At 49.6% G+C, this 18,203-nt stretch overlaps 5 protein-coding genes across 5 annotated transcripts; 1 reads left to right on the top strand and 4 right to left on the bottom strand.

The window, feature by feature from the left end:
- Positions 1-2,300: 2,300 nt before the first annotated feature.
- On the bottom strand, positions 2,301-3,842 carry N7518_006412 (uncharacterized protein; the record flags this gene model as incomplete). Its single annotated transcript, XM_057187339.1, has 2 exons — positions 2,301-3,499; positions 3,557-3,842. 2 exons carry the CDS (start codon positions 3,840-3,842, stop codon positions 2,301-2,303), a joined length of 1,485 nt encoding a protein of 494 aa, XP_057039042.1.
- Positions 3,843-6,146: 2,304 nt separating this feature from the next.
- N7518_006411 (putative NRPS-like enzyme) lies at positions 6,147-9,454 on the bottom strand (the record flags this gene model as incomplete). The annotated part of the gene is made up of 4 exons (XM_057187338.1): positions 6,147-6,539; positions 6,617-8,793; positions 8,847-9,114; positions 9,170-9,454. The coding sequence occupies 4 exons, from the start codon at positions 9,452-9,454 to the stop codon at positions 6,147-6,149; spliced, it is 3,123 nt and encodes a 1,040-aa protein (XP_057039041.1).
- Positions 9,455-11,440: 1,986 nt separating this feature from the next.
- Positions 11,441-12,760, top strand: N7518_006410 (M20 family metallopeptidase; the record flags this gene model as incomplete). The annotated part of the gene is made up of 1 exon (XM_057187337.1): positions 11,441-12,760. One exon carries the CDS (start codon positions 11,441-11,443, stop codon positions 12,758-12,760), a length of 1,320 nt encoding a protein of 439 aa, XP_057039040.1.
- Positions 12,761-13,085: 325 nt separating this feature from the next.
- N7518_006409 (glycoside hydrolase family 47 protein) lies at positions 13,086-15,252 on the bottom strand (the record flags this gene model as incomplete). Its single annotated transcript, XM_057187336.1, has 3 exons — positions 13,086-14,047; positions 14,100-14,744; positions 14,799-15,252. 3 exons carry the CDS (start codon positions 15,250-15,252, stop codon positions 13,086-13,088), a joined length of 2,061 nt encoding a protein of 686 aa, XP_057039039.1.
- A 752-nt stretch (positions 15,253-16,004) lies between these two features.
- rpt4 (proteasome regulatory particle base subunit RPT4) lies at positions 16,005-17,637 on the bottom strand (the record flags this gene model as incomplete). Its single annotated transcript, XM_057187335.1, has 5 exons — positions 16,005-16,217; positions 16,276-16,732; positions 16,794-17,180; positions 17,246-17,519; positions 17,599-17,637. 5 exons carry the CDS (start codon positions 17,635-17,637, stop codon positions 16,097-16,099), a joined length of 1,278 nt encoding a protein of 425 aa, XP_057039038.1. The 3' UTR covers positions 16,005-16,096.
- Positions 17,638-18,203: the final 566 nt, after the last annotated feature.

Below are 18,203 nucleotides of genomic sequence, written 5' to 3'. Positions count from 1 at the left end.
ATCATGCAGACTTGTTTTCAGTATCAGAAGCCCAATCCAGCTGTTGAAGTGTATTACACTTTATAGGATCAAATGGCGGTAGCTTCACAACGTGGCCGATCCACTCTACCAAATCATTTCCCTGCACCGTTAACTAGTTACTGTACATACATGTGACTCATATGTAACGCGCTTTCCGCTTGAACTATGCCTCGGTAAATAGTAGTGGTCATGTTCGACTGTTTCTCCCACGTGCGGGGGATTCTATTATGCACTGTGTCATCCAGGGCTTCCAATGACAGGACATGTACATGGTGTTTCATAGATTATATTCATAAGGAGAATTGTAGGTAGTTATAGATGTAATTAACTATAGACATTTGCATATGACAATCATATGTGTTGTGCATAAGCTGTCACAGTGAAAAACAACCCAGATACTAGTAGTCGCATATATTGAGCATAACCAAATGTATGTTATATTCCCCTAAACCATAAAATAAATCACAAATCAGGACCAATAGCCTAGTGGTTTAGGGTTCTGGCGCACTGGTAATTTAGTGGTAGAATGCCTGATTGCAAATCAGGTTGTCGTGTGTTCGATCCACACTCAGTGCTCACTTTTTTGCTGTTTTTTTTTTCCGTATCCGCTACAACAGACGCGAGATATTTTTCTAAGACTTAGGGTTAAGAGCGCACTAACTAACGCCCTGACTTAGTAGCGAGGAGCTGGTAGATTATCTAACTATGCCACCTGAGTTTTTATGGCCAATTGAACAAGACCCAATCCCAATTCATTGCTGTATGTACCTAGTGTGCCTCACCGGCCTAATCCTACTTCATCCTGAGGCCACTTTTTATTCGAATCATTACAAGATTGCTTAGCAATATGACTCTAGATAGCGAGGCAGGTACACCCGAGGCAATGGAGTATCTAGTATCTAGTTATCTATCCACCGGAGTCCTCCGTACTCCGTACTTAGGTAGCAACCGGATCCTTCCTAGAACGAGTCGAAGAACTTTTCGCAAGGATTCTCACGTATACAAAGGATTCTCACAAAGGATTTATGGAGACGAGGCAGCGCCGATAACACTAGCCCAGACCGACAAGACTGAGTCTAGGCGAGTCTAATGTCGGCTTGAGGACGGAGTAACTACGGAGTAGCAACTATGCATTTTGCTTTTGCTTTTCCTTCATGGCCTAGGCTATGTAGTTAGAGTCACTGTTTAGGGGGTTGTAAAACCAGCGCTTTAATTAATTGCTTCTATTGTTACTTGTATACCTAGCTAATGTTCTTAAGAATCGATACTGAAGAGACTTGTCACTTCGGATAGTATTAGGGCTGAACCCCGCGGTTATGGCGAGAGAGATGGCTTACCCGCCGTGAAAAATTAGTCCCACCGGAAGAGTCATCCAGAAGCGAGGCATCGGGGTATGACGCGGGGTGAATTCTCTTTATCATTAAGAGCACAACGTGGCTGATCCACTCTAACTAGTTACCAGGTCACTTCCTCTCCACCGTCTTCTTCTACATGTGACTCATATGCAACAGTAGCCCTGGAGGTCATATCCGATAAGTGTCTCTCCCACGTGGGATTCTATTATGCACCGTGTCATCCCTTCAAATGATATGGACATGAGGGTTTCATAATATTATGTTCATTGAGAATTAGATGCAGAGGTAATAAGACATTCGTATATGAAACATATGTGTATTGTGCATAAGCTGCCACTGTGAAATCAAGACGGATATATACATATAGAAACATTGTATGGTACTTTTTCAAAATGCTTTTCACGTTTTTGTCCTGTTCTGCTGTGAAGCAGAGATATGGGTAGGGTTGAAGTCTATGGGGTACAACGGTTGGTAGGCTTGGTGTATGGGGGGTATAGTATGTAATGGAGACAAAATCAAGGAGAAGGGTGGCACACCCAGTCAGTTAGGGGTTCACTTTTCGTTCTCTTTCTTGTCGGCTGTTGAAGGAAGTGGATGTCTTCGGTGGAAACGCAGGAAGACATCCAGGACCAAGAAAGAGAAGAAAAGATAGCCCCCAGAAAAGACAAGACTCGCAATATAGACAAAGGAATGGCATGATGCGGGGCGAGACAGTAGTCGCTGATCCGGATCGTGAGTCATGAGAGTCATTACAGAAAAAATAAAAAAAGAGTAAAAGAGAGACATTAATCGTAACAGTGCGGGCGAGATTGAACGAGTCAGAATGCGCGCGGGGAATAATCTATCGTCATTATCGTTGCGGATCGCTTGAAAATGTGGAAATGAAAAAGACAAAAGACAAGAGCCTAACGGAAGACTCAGGTCTCAAGGTCGGGAGACCAAGTCCTGGAAAAAGCGGAAGAAACTTCTCTTTTTCTCAGAACGGCAGGGACCTGCAAGCTCCGCAGCCGGTGCCACAGTCATTGGGCCGACAATATCCTCATCCCCCATCTCGGGGAACTTGTCGTTGTCATGCAGACGGGGAATACGGAGCTGTTGGCAAGGGTGGATATTGGAATGGGTGAGCGTGAGAGCAACACCATCTATAGCGCTGAGCTGGTCGAGCATGGCCTCGTGCTGCTTTGCCCACTCGCGGTTGATCGAATCCCATTTATCAATGGTGAGCTTATAGATGTTCGAGGTCATACCGTAGTGTTCGCCAGTGCGGACAAGGTGCTTGGCAAAGTTGCAACGCGCAATGTCCCAGTCTCCCCGCAGCTGCTGGAAATGGCCGAGGTCACAAACTACGGGTTCATAAGGCTCAGGCATGATAGTGAAATTGGCGTGGCCGAGTTTGTTGGCCCATTCATCATTGGGATCGGAGAGGACGAGGGGCGTTACATCGCCCGAGACTGTGCGCACGGTGCTGGCTCGTGGCCGGTTGAAGGAGGCCACGGAAGGCTTGGACGAAAGTGGTGGGGAGGGAAGATTTCCCATAAACCGCGGGTCCGAGGTCACATTATAGTTATAGTACGCTGCTTCACTCGCATCTGCGACTGACGGAGACTGCAGAGGTGACTGGACGAGGGACGCATTGCTCATTGGGTTGTCTCTCATAAATGGTGGCAGGAGAGGGGTTGTCGCTTGCTGCACATCGTTGTCGTCCTGGCTGAGACTGTTCGCGCGGGTGATATCAATTGGGCGCACGCTCGACTCGCTCGCGCGCTCCTCGAAAATGGTTCGCGCGGGAGAAGGGGGAATAGAGTCGACCCGGCTCACAGGTACAGGCCCAGTGATGGGACTTGCCAAGGCGGAGGAGGCCGCGGAGTTCGCGCGAGAACGTAGAGCATCCGGGAACGTATCGCCATCACCACTGGAGGATCGCTTAGTCTTCCACCGGGCTGACATGGTTGAGATGTGCGAGTTAATGCGCGAGGCGCCCTTTAATGACATAGTGTCTGAGCCGGAGCGCCTCTTTTTCGGTGATGGGGCAGTCTCCATGCCAGTGACACTTAGATCGTAGGTATCTGAGTTATCGATGGGAGAAAAGTATGAATCTGCCGCAGACATGCGATCAAAGTGTTCTATAGAAGGTCTGGTTAGCAACTGCATATCGGGGAGTTTTGGCGATTGGCACATACGGAAATAATGATCTTCCAATGAGTCGCGTGTGCAATCCTCTTCCTTGACTCCGGTCAACTGACTCCGACTGGAACTGTCCATTGAGTTCCCCAGACCGGACGAAGAGACCAAGGACGAGACCGAGCTGGAGACCCGGTTGTGGCCTGCGGCGGAGAACAAAGAAACAGCAGGCGAGGCCGGCGCGGAGGTATTCATAGTCAATGGAGAGTGCGGCTGGCGTAGAGGCGAGTCGAGCGCGTCGAGACTTTCTCGTGTCGCGTCGATAATTTGAGACAGTTTGTACATTCTCACGAGGTGAGCGCCGCTTGGACGGGGTGGCTGGTATATAGGGATTTGTTGCCGTTCAGCATTGGATGCGAGGGGTGGCCACAAGATAAAGAGAGACAACGCTCAGTTTGAACAAGTCATTCCCTCAATGGCCTTTTGGGCGGGAAAGGACGTGGCGGTGTGATGGGGAGATAGAGTAGTAATAGTCCGGGAAACGCGGGAACTGAGGGTCTACCAGTTAGCATCCGATGAAGACGGGGAAATGTCGATTATCGTCCAGGCAGGGCGGCCAAAAAATACAGAAATTCGAAATACAGAAAAGGGAAAAAGAAAACGAAAATGAATTCCCCCGAGCGACGTGGACCAAACAAGTTGATGAGACTAACTGGCTGGGCAGAAAGAGAGGTTTCGGTGCTTTTGCTTACATCGGCAAACGGACTGGGGAAGGGAACAGGGAGATCCTGGGTCGTACAGTTTCTGGCTTTGTTTTGTAGACGAGAAGGATAGATGGGATGGATATATGAGATGGATACAGAGATGAATATATGAAGATGAAGAGGAGATATGTGAGAAAGGGAAATCTGAATCGAGAGGATGTTGTTGGCTCTAGACCAAACAACTGTCAGTGGAGAATTCCATCGGATTCCCAAAGAAAGAAAAAAAAAAAAAAAAAAAAAAGAAAAGGTGACTAAACCCAAATTGACCGTTGCCGATCCAAAAGGTCTTTTCCCAAGGTTCACTCCGTCTAGTTCCGGTGGTTGACACAGCTTGAACCATGGTAGCAGCAGAGCCTGGAAGGATTCTTTATTCTTTTATTTTTATTTTTATATTTATATTTATATTTATATTTATCCATGCATGTTATGTTGTAACTTAGTAAGGACTCAATGTACGATCCCTTCTAATTCGATTGTTTTTCAAACCACCCCCAACGGCTACACAGATATGCCGTGTAGCCTAATGTGTTCTACATCCCCTCCTCCAGGACCCTTTTCTCAATTGAATACTCCGGACTCCATCCAAAATCCCTGTGTGTGCGATCGGCAATCTAGACTGATGTGGATGCAAGAGGGGGAACCATTTATGATGCCATTGCGACCCAGTCGATCGGTGCTGATTCGCTTTGCAGGATTGGGGGGAAAAGGTGTTGGATACATCTGCTCCAGCTATTCTTGTCTGTTTACTCCGTACTCGGTTATCCTTCAATGAATAACCGGGTATACTCTTTCTACGCACGGGCTGGTGCATCCACCCCGTTTGTATGTTGTAGTTGTATGTATATGTTGTAGAGCTCCGACAACGTTGAGCAACCGCGGACAAGGCCCCGTCCCGTAGAGGTCAGAACTTTGTCCGAGTATGACGAGTTGGGTCGCACAATGGAGGGTTATCGGTTCGAAATTATATACCACATAACTAGGCCACAGAATGATGTATACTATCATATTGCTGTCCGTCCTACGATAAACTTGAACTCCGAACTAGACCTGGACTAGACATCAGAGCACTACCTCCATACAACCGCAAGTAGTACTAGATGAAAGAACATCCAATCATAATCCTATCAAAATATGAATAGGTACCCAAGGCCGTACCATGGGAGAGGTAGGGGAAAGAGAAAGAAAAAGGCAAAGTCCCCTTTGGCAGACGTCAGGTCCACATGGCTCGAACCAACGTTCTCGGGGAATTCGGGGAACATTCCATTTTATCATATGTTGCAATGATTGGAGAGGCGAGAAGGGGAAAAGGGAAGAGAACCATGGTGTTTGGCGCCACTGCTTCTGCCCGCCGGGTGTGCCTTTGGGGGGTTGTGAGGCGAGCCTTGGCGCGGCGATCGGGGGATCGGGCTTGTTCAGGGCGACAGATAGGCTGTCAGCCCTGAAGATACGCTCGATAAGTCGATTTTGATTCTTCGGGCGACATGTCGATTGTTGGGATATCTGTTGATATATCTTGATATATCAGATCCTTTCGTTCTTCTTTTTGCCCCTGGAGATCTCTCCGATCGCATCGCTCGCTAAGGCATCCCTGCAGAGAACTAGCACCGAACAGACCACCCTGCAGCCCAAAAGGGCATAGCCCGAGTCTGCGGGCCAATCACAGCCGCTCGGCAAATAGCAAACGCCGACCCAGCCAAGCGAAAAAGAAACCTAATCGGGTGGGTTTCTGAGGTAATCACCCAATGAGGAAGCTCCGGTCGCGCACAGTCACGACTTATGTCATGTTCAAGCCTTACCTAGGTAGAATAACCTTGGAAGCAATAACTATACACAGTGGACATTAGATAAATTAATTCGAGATATAATCCAACATATGCTATATTAATCAGAATTGCCATTGCTGCAGCCAATTTCGCATCAACGAGGGAGAGACCGCGCCCAGCGCTCTCATACTAGCACTTGCCGCTTTCGTCCGCTGGACATCCAGCGGTACAGACAGGGCACTGCCCTCGCCTTCCAACCCCCGGTAGAAACCCAGCAGCTTGAGTGCCGGCTTGGAGGCAACTTCCTCACTGCTGGGATTGGTGATACTCTCTAGCTCGCCAAGCCACCCCGAAAATGCAACTGGCTCGACTGCATACTCGCTCTGGACCGCCGGGATCAACGTCGACCATGATGTCTGCTCGGGATTGGTGAGATGAAACACGGCAGATCTTGCTTCGGAGGAGTCCCTATGACGTGTGTTGACAATTTCCACTATAATATTGGATAGTGTGTCCTAAAATCAAGTTAGAAATTAAAATTTTTTTTTCTCTTGGCTGAGCTAGTGAATCATAATCTTCGGGGGGGGCTTACCACTGGAACCCAATCGACCGCGACCGAGCCAAGTTGGTCGGGGATTTTACCCATCGCTTTTGACGTCGCAATGATCGTCGGCAGCCATTCCTGTCGATTCCACTGTCCGCGCGCGCTAGTCGGTCCCGCAATCTGTCCGACGCGATGCACCGACGTGGGGACTTGAGATCTTTGCGATGCCTCCAGACAGATGCGCTCGGCAATGTGCTTGGACTCGCCGTAGCCCTGTGACAGAACGACTGAAATGTCGTCGATCGGTACTTCGGGGACCAGATCTCCCTTGTCAGGGGTCCAAGCGCCTACCGTGCTGATGGAGGAGACGAAGTGAATATGGGCGTTGTGGCGGCTGTTCAAGCTGAAGTCGATGAAGCGCCGCACACCCCGGATGTGAGTGCCCTCGAAGGAATCGACGGAGTGGTTAAAGTCGACTTTCCAGGCGTTGTGGATGATGGTGTCGACCGAGTCGAGAAGTTCTTGGTACTTGGAATCGTCCAGGCCGAATTGTGGTTCTCCGAATGAGACTTGTAGGAACTCGACCTTGTCTTTCCAGTTGTTTTCGTCGAAGTGTAAGCCTTTCTCTTCGAAATTCTTCTTCTGTCGTGCTTCGGCATCCGAACGATTGAGGCAGTAAACCTTGGTGATGGAATCGCTGTTTAGTAAATCATGCAGGAGATAAGTTCCCAGTGAGCCAGTTGAACCGGTCAGGATCACAGTCGAAGGCGAGGGCAATCCATTCTCGCGGTAGACTTCCCGCACTGGAAGATCAGACGTATACTTCTCCAGCAGACTCTTGATCTTCTCTGCTCGCGGGATATTAGCTTGGGCTCTTCCATCTAAGATGTCCATCACGGCTTGAGACAATCGGTGGACTGTGGGGTTGCCATAGATCGTCTGGGCGTTGATGGCTCCTGCTTCCACATCCGGCCGACGTAGCTGAATGCCCTTTTGCAGTATCCGAGAGGCATGAATGGTCATCAAAGAATCAAGACCGGCAGCGTAAAAGTCCTGATCATCTGCGATCTCGGGTTTCTCCAGGACACGGGTAATAACCTGGTGGATATACTCCGTAAGACTCTCATGGTCCAACGTCTGCGGTAGAGACTGGTCCAAGTCATCCACGAGGTCCTCGGTATAGATTGCATCAATCTCTTCCTCGTAGTCCTGAAGCACCATCCGGCGCCGCACGTTACCCTTAGGAGTCGTCTGGAATGGCTTCGTCTTCACAGCGAGCCTGATCTTGTTCTTCATCACCCGGCCATGAGCCGCGATGGTCTGGTTAGCCGCCTGCACTACCGGCCAGATCTCCTCAATCAAGACCTTCGGGTCCATATCCCATCCCGCAGGACTCGGATCGACGAGCAGTCCAGCCTGGAACCGGGACTGGCCGACTACCACCGCTTTCCGAACCAGCGGGTGTCCCTCGATGATACCCTCCATCCCGATAGGATTGAACTTCTCGCCATTACTGAGAACAATCACATCGTCCTTGCGCCCGCAGAACTTCCACAGACGTGGGTCCGTCGGGTGTCGGGTGAAGAGATCGTTGGTTGGATACGCATCGAGCTCGGGATATGTGTGGAAAACGGCCTTCCAGTCGCGAGAATCCTCCTTCCGAGGAATCACCAACTCGAACACGCCGCCGCCGGCGTCTTGCATTTCCACTCCGTAGTCTTCATTCCATTCGAAGTAGCCCCAGTTGGTTTCGTCCTCCGGTATTAGCCCTGGGATCACGCCGGCCTCGCTGCTTCCAATTACCGTTATGATCTCCGTATACTTGCGCAATTTCTCGCCGATCTCTAGGGGCAGAGGCGCGCCGGCGAAGTAGACTTTTTTGACTTCTTTCAAACAAGCTAGTGCTTTCTCGGATTGGCTCATATCTTCCAGGACCGAGGGTGGCAGGAGTGCGACTGTGGGGTGGCCAGTGCTCAGCAGCTCTATCATATAGTCGACAGAGAGTGGCTTATCGGGGGCAACGAACATAGGACATTCGTTCCACACCGAGAAGATGAATGTCGCCAGTCCCATTAGATGGAAGAAAGGAGCCGCGGCCAGCAGCAGCTGACTTTGATCTAGCTCGTGGAATGTATTTGGCCGGCGACCTGGTGGCTTTTCGAGGTAAGTGGTAGAATCGAAGGTCATGATGAAGCCGTTGGTGAGATACACCGGCTTGGGCATTCCTGTAGGGAATTAGCTTGGTTCACAGTCACAGTGCCACGTTTATGGGATTTACCTGTCGTTCCAGAGCTATGGATGATGCAAAAAATGTCATCCTCTGCATCGGCATAGGACTTGGTATATGGGTAGTGGCGTAGACCACTCTCGTCGCTGAGGATTGTGTTCAGGGTCGGGGCCTGGAAGATGTCCAATGTCGGAACAAGTCCCTGGATCTCCAGTACTCGTTCTTGACGCTCCTCGCCGAAGAAGAACTTTGTGCAGTTTATCGCGCTCAGTAGATGAACATACGCTTCGTCCGAGTTCCTGGTGGAAGGCAAGAAAGCCTATAAGAGTCAGTCCGGCTGTTCTATTCTCAATTTGAATGGCAAGTTTCCTTACCTGATATCCAGTCTTCTGGCATGCAAGAAAGAAGATGAGATAGCGCACATCGTTGCCCGCCATATAGGCCACCGTCTCTGGGGAGTCAGAATGTGCCGGTCCAATGATGCTCTCAATCCACCAACACATGAAGTTCACGGCCTGTGCCAGTTCTTTGATTGAAAGGTCTCGGAGCCCATTGCTGAGGTCCGATCCCTGTGAAATAACTGCAAATCGTTGAGTGGGTTTGGTTTCAGCTTGCTCATCGACCGTTGTCGCAAGCAGTCTTTTCCGAAAAGACTCCATGCTCTTGTTTAGGATGAATGATTCGGATGTCAGGAAACAAGTAAACTGACGTAGTAAGGATGCTGTGTTAGAAACTACTCATCTGAAGGGGGCATCCATATTTATATCACCTGGAAACATATCACCGATGTGCCAATCACCGTTCATTATTGTCACTATGTACCACATATGATGTATAATATATGAAGTAACAAGCATGAACGCGTAGATCATTGCTCCTATGGCATTAGTCTCATCCCCACCTGGGGCGTATTCGCGGTACCGAGCATTAGTATGCTTCGTTTTGGCTTCATAACGATCGAACCCATCCGCGCTCCCGGGCCATCAGTGCCGGGCTTCATCGGGAACGTGAATATCTGACTGATAGGTGGGTCCAATACAGAACATTGAGCTGAACTCACAATTTCAAGTATGCCAAGCTGTGATGGTGCATGTCGATCATGCATCATTTCAGGTTTCTAGCTCATATCCCCCGTGAATGTGCGCAATAAGATATCCCGGTATAACATTGATCTATACAACATACGGAGTACTCCGTAGATAACGACACAGGGCTATACGAGGTGGATATCTGGTTACCAAAGGTCTTATAAACGTACCCAATAAGCGAGCTGGTTACCCAACCAAAGCCGTTGGATTTGATATATAGATTTCACCTAAACGCCCTCAAATTAATTAAACTATAATGAATATCTATCTGGACACCTATTTATTCTATCCTCTGTTATCTGACACTAACTACGCCCGGGTTCAGCCCGTATGTGGTTCTAGAGCCGATTCCGGTTCTCCATGTATGCCAGGCAGGAGGGGAGGGGAGGGAAGATGGTTCAATTGCTTCCACTAACGAGTTCCATCTGTTCGGTAATCTATTTAGAAGCTTCTTGGGTCGATAGGGCTCCCTCCCTGGGTGGGTATTCCTGTTCTATATCGGGTCCACTTTTACTTCTGCTCGTTTTCAGCTGGTACATGTGATTCCTTCCTCCCCCAATAAAATAGCGTTATGCATTACAAGCTAGCAGCCTTTGACAAATTGGTTCAATACACGATCGGATAGACCGGGTGAGCGTCGTGGTCCTGTTCAAAGTAAAGCTTTGATTCGCGAAGCCCGTCGACGTAGTTCTCTCTGCGTACAAAAGATTTCGGTGTCGGCTTTATTTACTAAGGTTAGTGTTCGAAACCGAATATGTATGTATTTAGTTTTAAAAATACCCAGCTGAATTGTAGGGCTGATCATAGAAGTAGTACTATGTGGCTGGCTGAGCTGTAGTCCGAGGGCTATGTTTTTAGATCGTCGTGCCAACACTATTCTTGTACTTTTGAAAGCATCGACCCCAATGACGCTCATAGCCTCGGCGAGGCCGGTTTCACTATGTATAGGATTATAAGAAGTGAATATGCACGGAGATCACTTTCAAACCCGGAAATCGCGAGTGTATCCATTAACACGAGCTACCCGTTTAAATCGGAGACAATTAATTTAGCCTCGGAGCGTTAGACTGTGCTATGTACTTTCACGAATCAAAGCGATTTCTTTGTTCTAGAAAAGCTTGGACAGCCAATAATATCCAATAATATCCACTCGGTGTTCTGCTAAATTTGTAGAGCTTCGGGACTTGAATTAATCGGCGCGTTTGGGTGGGCCAGCTCGCTTAACGAATACGAGCTATACATATGATTATGTTGTCGGGTTAGGAATTTGCCGAATGAAATAGACGTGAATGAAGGCATCTGGCATTGTATCTGGCATTGTATCTGGCATCGAATCCATCACGCAATAACGAGCACCGCAGACCTGATAATATGTGGCCAATAGGACGAACCCGTCGATATGTTTATCTACCCACGTGACCGTATACATCGGGGCCGACCTCGGATCTCCGATCTACAAGCTTCGCAAAACACTCGACCTCCAGGGCGTAGAGGCTATTCAATTGCTTTGGACACAGCAAATTAACAATTGGAACACATTTGTACCCCAATCCTCCAATGAAGCTCTCTTCATATCTCGCGGCTGCGGCCATCATTTCCGGCGTCCAGGCTTCTCCGCACCCCGCACTTCAGCAACAACTCCTGGGCGTGCCATCCTCCTCCCAGCCCAGCTACAGCCAAGCAGGCCTAGATGATATAATCAGCAGTTCACCTCTACTGTCGTTCCACCGAGACCTGGTCGAGATCGAGTCACTCTCCGGTAACGAGCACGATGTCGGTCTCTTCGTCGCGCAGTTCCTGGAGGCCCGGAACTTCACCGTGGTGAAGCAAGAGGTGCCCCCAGTGAAGGACCAAGAGAAAACCAAGACGCGCTACAACATCTACGCTGTTCCTAAATCCTACACACAACCCCCATCAATCCTCCTCACAAGCCACATCGACACAGTCCCACCCTTCATCCCATACTCCGTGCACCAGCCCATCTCCGACTCCACCACCTTCGACCCAGAGAACCTCATCATAGCAGGCCGCGGCTCCGTCGACGCAAAGGGCAGCGTCGCAGCCCAAATCTTCGCAACCCTCGAAACCCTAGACTCACAACCAGACGCCAAGCTCGGCCTTCTCTTCGTCGTCGGCGAAGAAATCGGCGGCGATGGCATGAAACTCTTTTCGGACTCAACTCTCAACGCGAAAAGCGCCATCAACACCATCATCTTCGGCGAGCCAACCGAGGCAGCCCTCGTTGCCGGCCACAAGGGCATGCTCGGCTTCAAGGTCCTTGCGCACGGCAGCGCCGCCCACTCAGGATACCCGTGGCTGGGCAAGAGCGCCGTGTCGGCGATTCTGCCTGCGCTCTCGCGCGTCGACGTGCTCGGCGATATCCCCACCGAAGAAGGCGGCTTGCCTGCCTCCCCGAAGTACGGGCCGACGACGCTGAATATTGGCGTTATCCGTGCTGGCGTCGCGACGAATGTCGTTCCTTCTGAGGCGTGGGCGGATGTTGCTGTGAGACTTGCCGCTGGCACGCCTGCTGAGGCGGGTGCGATTATCCAGCGCGCTGTTGAGGAGGCGGTTCGGGGTTTCGAGGCGGAGGTTGTTGTGGACTTTGTTTCGCATGGCGAGTCTTACCCGCCGCAGGATTTGGATGTTGATGTTGATGGATTTGATGTTACGACTGTTAACTACGGTACTGATGTGCCGAATCTGGCTGTCGGCCCTGGTGTCAAGCGCTACTTGTATGGGCCTGGAAGTATCTTTGTTGCTCATGGTGATAATGAGGCCTTGACTGTCCGCCAGATTAAGGAGGCTGTGGTTGGTTATAAAAAGTTGATTGAGGCTGCGCTGGAGAGAGAGGCTAAGGGTGAGGTGGTTGTATGATTGATTTCTAGTTGTATATCATCTGATAGGGGTGTGGTATCTGGAGCTATGTGTACATAATTTCGGCTACTAGGTCCTGCCTTTGGGTTATCCCAAGCCCCAACAGAGCATAGAGGTGGCTTTACCTTACATATAAAATGCTATATGTGAACAAAGAGTATTGCTTTCTGAAAGTAACATCGGCCATGTACAGAATGTTGGTATACAAATCTAGGTTTCCCCAGATGGCAAAGGAAAAGCACGGAAAAAGGCGCTATACAAAACATATAAGAGACATCAAAGCATAGCCAACCAAGGCTCCATTAGAACAAAGCGCCCACGAAATCTACTTTCTAGGCGCTCTCTCCCACCCCGTCTTTAGATCCCCACTAGGCTTAAACCGCGGGAATGGATGCGCCTCAGTATTGAAAACGTGATCCTCCAGTGAGATGAAATCCCGATCCGAGAACAACAAGTAGAAATACTTGAGCGTCTCAGCCATCCAATAGCTCTCCATGTTATCGCGCTTGTATGAAGGGACTGCATCCACGTTTCCAAGCGACGTGAAGCCCTTAATACGGAAAACAGGTGCTGTGTTAGTTGATGTAGGAATACGCGAGGAGGTACTTTTCTTTTCAACCACAGCTGTGTGTTTGATGAAAGATTTGAAGATCTCCCAGCCCCATTGGCGGTAGATGTCGTCGCCAGTGATACGGTAGAGATAGAAAAGGGACTCGACTGTTTCCGGGCGTTGTAGATTGTGTCGGTCGTTGCGGCGGATGTCGATGTCCGCACGCCAGGGCTCGGACCCATCGCTTTGCGCCTCTAGTGGCTGGGAAATGCCGCGCAGTATCTCGGGCTTGGATGCGTGGTTGGGGTTTGCCACTGGATCGGGGTACTTGTCTGCCATCATCACAGGTGGCGAGTCTAAGACGAAGTGGGAGATCTCGGCTGCGAGGCCGGTTGCCGTTGCCTGGTGCATTGCCCAGCAGGTCTTCATTAATTCCCTGGACATGAGGATCTCGTCCTCGCGCTGCTGAGTCCAATCCGCTGACTTTCGGGCTTGGGATAAAGGCTGGCCACCTGTCGCACCGAGTGCGATTGTGCCGGGCATGAAGCAGACTAGGTGGTCCATTCTGGGTAATAGGTCCTGGTCTAGGCCCTGGGGCCGTTCGCCGATAATCATCAGCTGGGCGTTCTTGGTGAATGAGACTAGGTGCTTGCGGATGCCCCTCAATGCCTCATCCCACATTTCTTTGTAGATGGGCTCCTGTTCTGAGGTCTGCAGGTATTGCTTGATGAGATATTCTAGAGCGAGTCAGCTTAAAAGAACTACGGGCACCGAGTACTATCAACATACCGTAGTAAGAATCAGTTTTACTACCCAGACTAATGCTGTCTCCTTTGAATGCACCGCTGTCAGGATGGATGGCGGTTCGGACAAGGCCGTCCTGTGGCTTTTGTAGGTCAACCAGCTTCATCGTTCTCTCAACCAATTTCCAATATTCGGCCTCGCCGGTCAGCTTGGCCAGGTACTTGAATTCAAGTTGTACTGAACCAGCCTCGGCAATAGACGTAGCCCCCTCGTCGAAATGCACGACAACACCTTCTGACGTGTTGAGATTGACATTCGACCATGGGATACCGCTTGGAGACTCAAAAGCCCCGATTAGCCGCTCAGCGAGATCAGCTGCTTTCTCAATATACAAGTCTTCGCCGGCAGCACCGACATCATCGTCATTGAGGGGTGCCAAATCGGGATATTGGGTTGACAGATAGTGCGCAGACAGCAAACCACCCAGCATGCGGATAGTCGTCTCGAACGTATTAACATCACGGTCCTGATCATAATTCAACGATGTTGAGATCCATTGCCGCGCGCGGTGGACCTTGGAGGTCAGATTCATGATCATCAATGTGTCCAGCGAGTCAATTATCATCCAGCCTAGCCCGCCGCTCGTGTCTGCCTGGTTAACGTTCGATACTGGGCGATACTGATCGTAACCTGGATAATGGTGTCAGCTGCTATCATAGTACACAAGGATACTGTATGACTTACCCCATGCGTTCTTCTCATATCCTTCCCAACTGACGATGAAGGCGTCCCGCACTTTCTCTCGTCTTGCGGTCCAGTCAGACAAGTCCCCAGAAGATTTCCCGTCCTCTAATGTCTGGGCCCATTTCCATAATTCGGCCCCCTTGTCATTTGACTGTAGCCCTGACCACGTGCGAAGGTAGAAGTTATAATACAACAAGAATAAGACTGTACACACTCCCAGCACGTTCAGGAACGGCTTCCATCTCCTCCGCGGACCTGTGCGCCGCGGCGCAAAGAACGGCTTATCTTTGTATAAAGGTAGTGTGCGGTCCTTTTCGAAGTAGCCGTTCACTTTATTGGACAGGGGGATAGGCTGGTTCGACAGCCCGTATCCGCGGAGCCCGCTACGAGGGTTTCCGTAAAAGCCGTCTTGTTGCGCGGGCGCGAAGGGACTGCGCGATGGCTGGTAGGCCATTGTTCTCTTCGATCTGGTCTCTTGTCTGCCGGTCTTGCGGTTACCGAATGCGCAACATGGGAGTGAGCAGGAGGAGGTAGAGGTGCTATCGGAGGATTCGCCTTGTCTGGTGTTGATTGAGATTCTAATTCAAGGTTCATACACGCGTATCTTGCAACAGTTAGTCAGGTTTGATCCTAACCCTGGGGGACGAGGAGCTAACCCCTCGGGCCAGACCTGCACCCTTACCGGAGTACAACCCTTTCCGGCGCGATTGTAATGAACAAGTGTCGATCGCAAAGACAATCTGGTCTCTCGGTTCTAAACAAAAGCCAACATGCACCGATACAGTTTTGTTTGGTGGTTTCGTTGTCCGTAAAGAATTTCTCTGCGGAGATGCGGAGCGCGGAGTTTATCCCGCGTGTCCTGGGTAATGCTAAGGTAGATAAACGCCAAGTGTCGCAACGAGCATTCAATCTAATTCGAGACTAAATTGGCGCGAAAACCGAGAACGTGGCAAGGGCAGGTTGAAGGAAGCTGGGGAAGTGGAGAGGCAACACTAGGGGTCCGCAAATCACATCGCATTGTACGCGTAACCAGCCTCATAGCTATATAATGAGTACATAAATGAACAGGGCATCGAGCTAGTTACCAATCGAACCCAAGGTCCTTCATTGATTCCTTGAAGTAGCTACTTTTTTAACTGTTACTTAGGCAAGTTGTTGTTCCCAAGGTCCCCTGATCTACGGAGTACTTGAATCAACAATAGAAGAATAGGTCGAATGCATAGCATTAGCGCTTCAAGACAAAGATCTAAACCGTGCACCAGATGATGTGGGCCACCAGCCCCGCAAGGTAGATACAATTACAGCTTCTGATACTCAAGCTTGCCCTCCAGCTTCTTCGCCTCGGCCACCTTCCGTACAGCCTTGTTCATGTCATCCTGGTTGATAGCGTCACGGTAATCCTTGATCGCGAACAGACCACTGATAAAGAGTTAGCCAACGAGTACACGCATATTACGAAAGAAGATTTGTCACTCACGCTTCAGTAACCACGTTTCGGAGATCAGCACCGTTAAGACCATCGCTCATCTTGACCACACTCTCAAAGTCGATATCTCCTTCCTGTTGGACTGTGCTTGTGTGGATCTTCAAGATCTCCAGACGGCCAACCTCATTGGGGAGAGGAATCTCGATCTTGCGGTCCAGACGACCGGCACGCAACAGAGCAGGGTCCAGTGTATCGGGTCGGTTGGTGGCCATGATGATCTTTGTCTTTCCTAGGTAGTCGAAACCGTCCAGCTGGTTCAGTAACTCCATGAGCGTCCGCTGAATTTCTCGATCTGCTGATGTGCCCTCTGAGAATCGTCGTCCACCAATGGCATCGATTTCGTCCATGAAAATAATGCAGGGCTCGTGTTCCTTGGCGTATCCGAACATCTCTCGGATCAGTCGAGCGGATTCACCGATATATTTGTCCACGATAGCCGAGGATACAACTAAGGAGAGTAGACCAGTCAGAAAATTGCAGCTGTAAATGCGATACGAAGTTGAACATACCCTTCAAGAAGTTGGTCTCTATCGAGCTGGCCACTGCTCGTGCAAGCAGCGTCTTACCAGTACCCGGAGGACCGTAGAGGAGAACACCCTTCGGGGGCTTAATTCCAACTCTGATGAAGAGTTCTGGATTCTTCAGAGGTAGTTCGATGACCTCACGGAGCTCTCTGATCTGGTCGTTCAGACCACCGATACCCGCGAAGCTGACGGACCCTGGATCTTCCAAAGACATGCTGTACACCATGGGATCAACTTCACGAGGCAGCATCCGCATGATGGTGAGTGTTGTCATATCCAAGGCCACACGTGTGCCTTGCTTCATCTTGGACTTATCCACCTTTGAACGACAACCGACCACATATCGAGGACCCGAGGACGCCTTGACGATGACTGTACAGCGGATTAGCTTCTTAATGCGATCATTGAAACGAATATCTTGAGCCTTGGATACTTACATCGCTCTTCGTCGAGCTGTTTCAGCACCTCGCCGATGATCTGACCAACACTTTGTAGTGCCTTGATGTTATCCTCGGAGACATCAAACTCTCTTTGAAGATCCTTGATACCCAAGCGAAGGGTTTTCAATTTGGCCTCCCATTCTCGTAGCTCGAGCAAGCTCTTTTTATATTCCTCGAGCGCCTGGCCGCGCTCCGGGTCGCTCATGATTAAGGACGGACGAACGATAGATTCACCGAGTGTGGACGAGTTGGGATGGTAGCCAAAGAAAAACTGTAATTCAAGTATGAATCCAGGGTTTCGTATAAGGTCGATGCGAAATGGATGGATATCGTGATTAGGAAGATAGCACCTTGCCTGGGGAGCTTCCAGCTTCCAGCGCGGCGTCCATTGAGATGATCACATGACCTCGGAGTTGTCTTATGTCATACTAGACACCTAAGGCAGAAACTTTGGAACAGTGCCGTGCCTTGAGTGCAAGGCAATGAGTTTGACAAGTTGAATCCAAGATACTCCGTATTCTTGTATGAAATAAGACTTGATAGTGTGGTGATGATAATCTTGGAATTGGATTCACTATTTATTCAACCTACATCTGTTTGACCTCTACTTTAGTTCTTTTGGGCCTTCTCTTCTCCCTTTGGTCTCTATGCATTGCCTATATCTTGTGGTTTTTCCTTTATACTTTCCAGCCAGTCCTCTTGATTACTATTGAGATGGCTCTTCATCTAAATATTGGGTATATTCCAATTGATCATTATGTTGCCCAAATGCTTGGGTACCTTGATGCCTCACCTCTCGCTCTCGCATACATTTGTTCTTTGAAATATATATATCAATCGGCGGGAAACAGTTTCGCAGGATTCCTACAAAATAGAAATCTGGTATAACAGGCTGTTATAACCTGTAACTCTCAAGATCATGACGACTTCTCTTTTCCCTCCTGGTTATGGATTG

Source organism: Penicillium psychrosexuale (genome assembly GCF_028828465.1).
Source record: "Penicillium psychrosexuale strain IBT 29551 chromosome Unknown utg000004l, whole genome shotgun sequence".
NCBI classification, from domain to species: Eukaryota; Fungi; Ascomycota; class Eurotiomycetes; order Eurotiales; family Aspergillaceae; genus Penicillium; species Penicillium psychrosexuale.
The sequence above is the reverse complement of the archived record's forward strand: the minus strand, read 5'-3'. Positions and strand labels throughout refer to the sequence as shown.